At 44.8% G+C, this 1329-nt stretch overlaps 1 protein-coding gene across 1 annotated transcript; it reads left to right on the forward strand.

Annotated features, from left to right (window-relative positions):
* Positions 1–576: 576 nt before the first annotated feature.
* On the forward strand, positions 577–1202 carry LOC126985641 (neuropeptide-like protein 32). The gene is made up of 2 exons (XM_050840794.1): positions 577–726; positions 837–1202. The coding sequence occupies exons 1-2, from the start codon at positions 601–603 to the stop codon at positions 1050–1052; spliced, it is 342 nt and encodes a 113-aa protein (XP_050696751.1). The 5' UTR covers positions 577–600; the 3' UTR covers positions 1053–1202.
* The last annotated feature ends 127 nt before the right edge of the window (positions 1203–1329 follow it).

Here is a 1329-nt window from a genome sequence, read left to right on the forward strand (position 1 = left end):
GTAGTAGTAGTAGTAGTAGCAGTAGTAGTAGTAGTAGTAGTAGTAGTAGTAGTAGTAGTAGTAGCAGTAGTAGCAACAGTAGTAGTAGAAGTAGTAGTAATAGTAGTAATAGTAGTAGTAGTAGTAGTAGTAGTAGTAGTAGTAGTAGTAGTAGCGTTATTATTATAATTAGAAGGCTAATAGTAGTGTTCACGGGAACAATATCCTCCAGAACTTAGTGAATCTTTGAAAGGGCTCAATTTCGTTCCTAAGGGGGGGCGCCCTCCCCCCCTGGATCCGCTACTGAAGTTAAGTAGTCATTGTTCCATATTTGTATGTCTTCAAGAATTCTAACATAGATTTCCGGGTCATATCTCTTGATGAGCTTCATCGTCTTCAGCAACGTAACCGTTCCTAAAGTATTCACATTTACAATAAGCTCACCACAAATACATGAGACATTAAAATATCATCAACTGAGTAGGAGTGATTTTTTTCACTAATATGATTCTCTATCGTGCTATTCTACACTCTTTACCCACGTAGCAATAAAGGAATACCCACACAAAAAAATATTGCAAAAAAAAATCCAGTTCAAGTGCGCCTCATGGTGCTGAGGGAATGTCCCTTGAAGGTCTTTCTACGCATGGACCGGACTATAAAAGGTGGGCCCAGCCTTCAAACAAACCAGACGCAACTCTTCCGCCGAGGCAGTCGAACCTTCCCTCAGTGAGCAACATGAAAGCCGTGAGTATCCTTCCCTTGATTCTGCTGAGATACTGGTGCCTTAGCAAAGCTTGCCCTCGCCGCCAACAGTTAAGTGACTGTCTAAACACCCATTTCGTCTCTTCCCTCAGCTGACCCTCCTGCTGGTGGTGGCTGTGGCCCTAGCGGCGGTAGCGATGGTACAGGCCATGCCCGATCCTCTCGCCGAAGCAGACCCCGAGGCTTACGCAGACCCTGATCCACACTGGCGAGGTGGATTCGGTCGCGGATTTGGTGGATTTGGCCGAGGCTTTGGTGGATTTGGCCGAGGCTTTGGTGGATTTGGACGTGGACACTACTATGGCTGATCAACATGCGATGGGACAGAAAAGAACACAACACTCTGCAAGCCACTCGTGTGTCTCATCATCGACGTGACCTACGTACAGCAAAAAGACTTCCACCAACAACCCCATCAACTTTGTCTTGAATATCAAAATAAAGTGCTGCAAACAATATCTTCATGCAATATTTGTTCCCATCAGCTTACTGGAAAGAGTGACACCAAAGGGACCTCTGACAAAAAAGGGAGGGGAAAAGGGAACATAAGATATAAAGTGACTACGAATAAAACGTATCCACTAG

The sequence above is a fragment of the Eriocheir sinensis genome, chromosome 60 (genome assembly GCF_024679095.1).
Source record: "Eriocheir sinensis breed Jianghai 21 chromosome 60, ASM2467909v1, whole genome shotgun sequence".
Taxonomy (NCBI): domain Eukaryota; kingdom Metazoa; phylum Arthropoda; class Malacostraca; order Decapoda; family Varunidae; genus Eriocheir; species Eriocheir sinensis.

Excerpts from the sequence above, each read along its gene's own strand:
- LOC126985641 (XM_050840794.1), top strand. The coding sequence starts at position 601 with ATGTCCCTTGAAGGTCTTTCTACGCATGGACCGGACTATAAAAGGTGG. Across the intron at positions 727-836 it reads CAGTGAGCAACATGAAAGCC|CTGACCCTCCTGCTGGTGGT; the intron begins GTGAGTATCCTT and ends CTCTTCCCTCAG.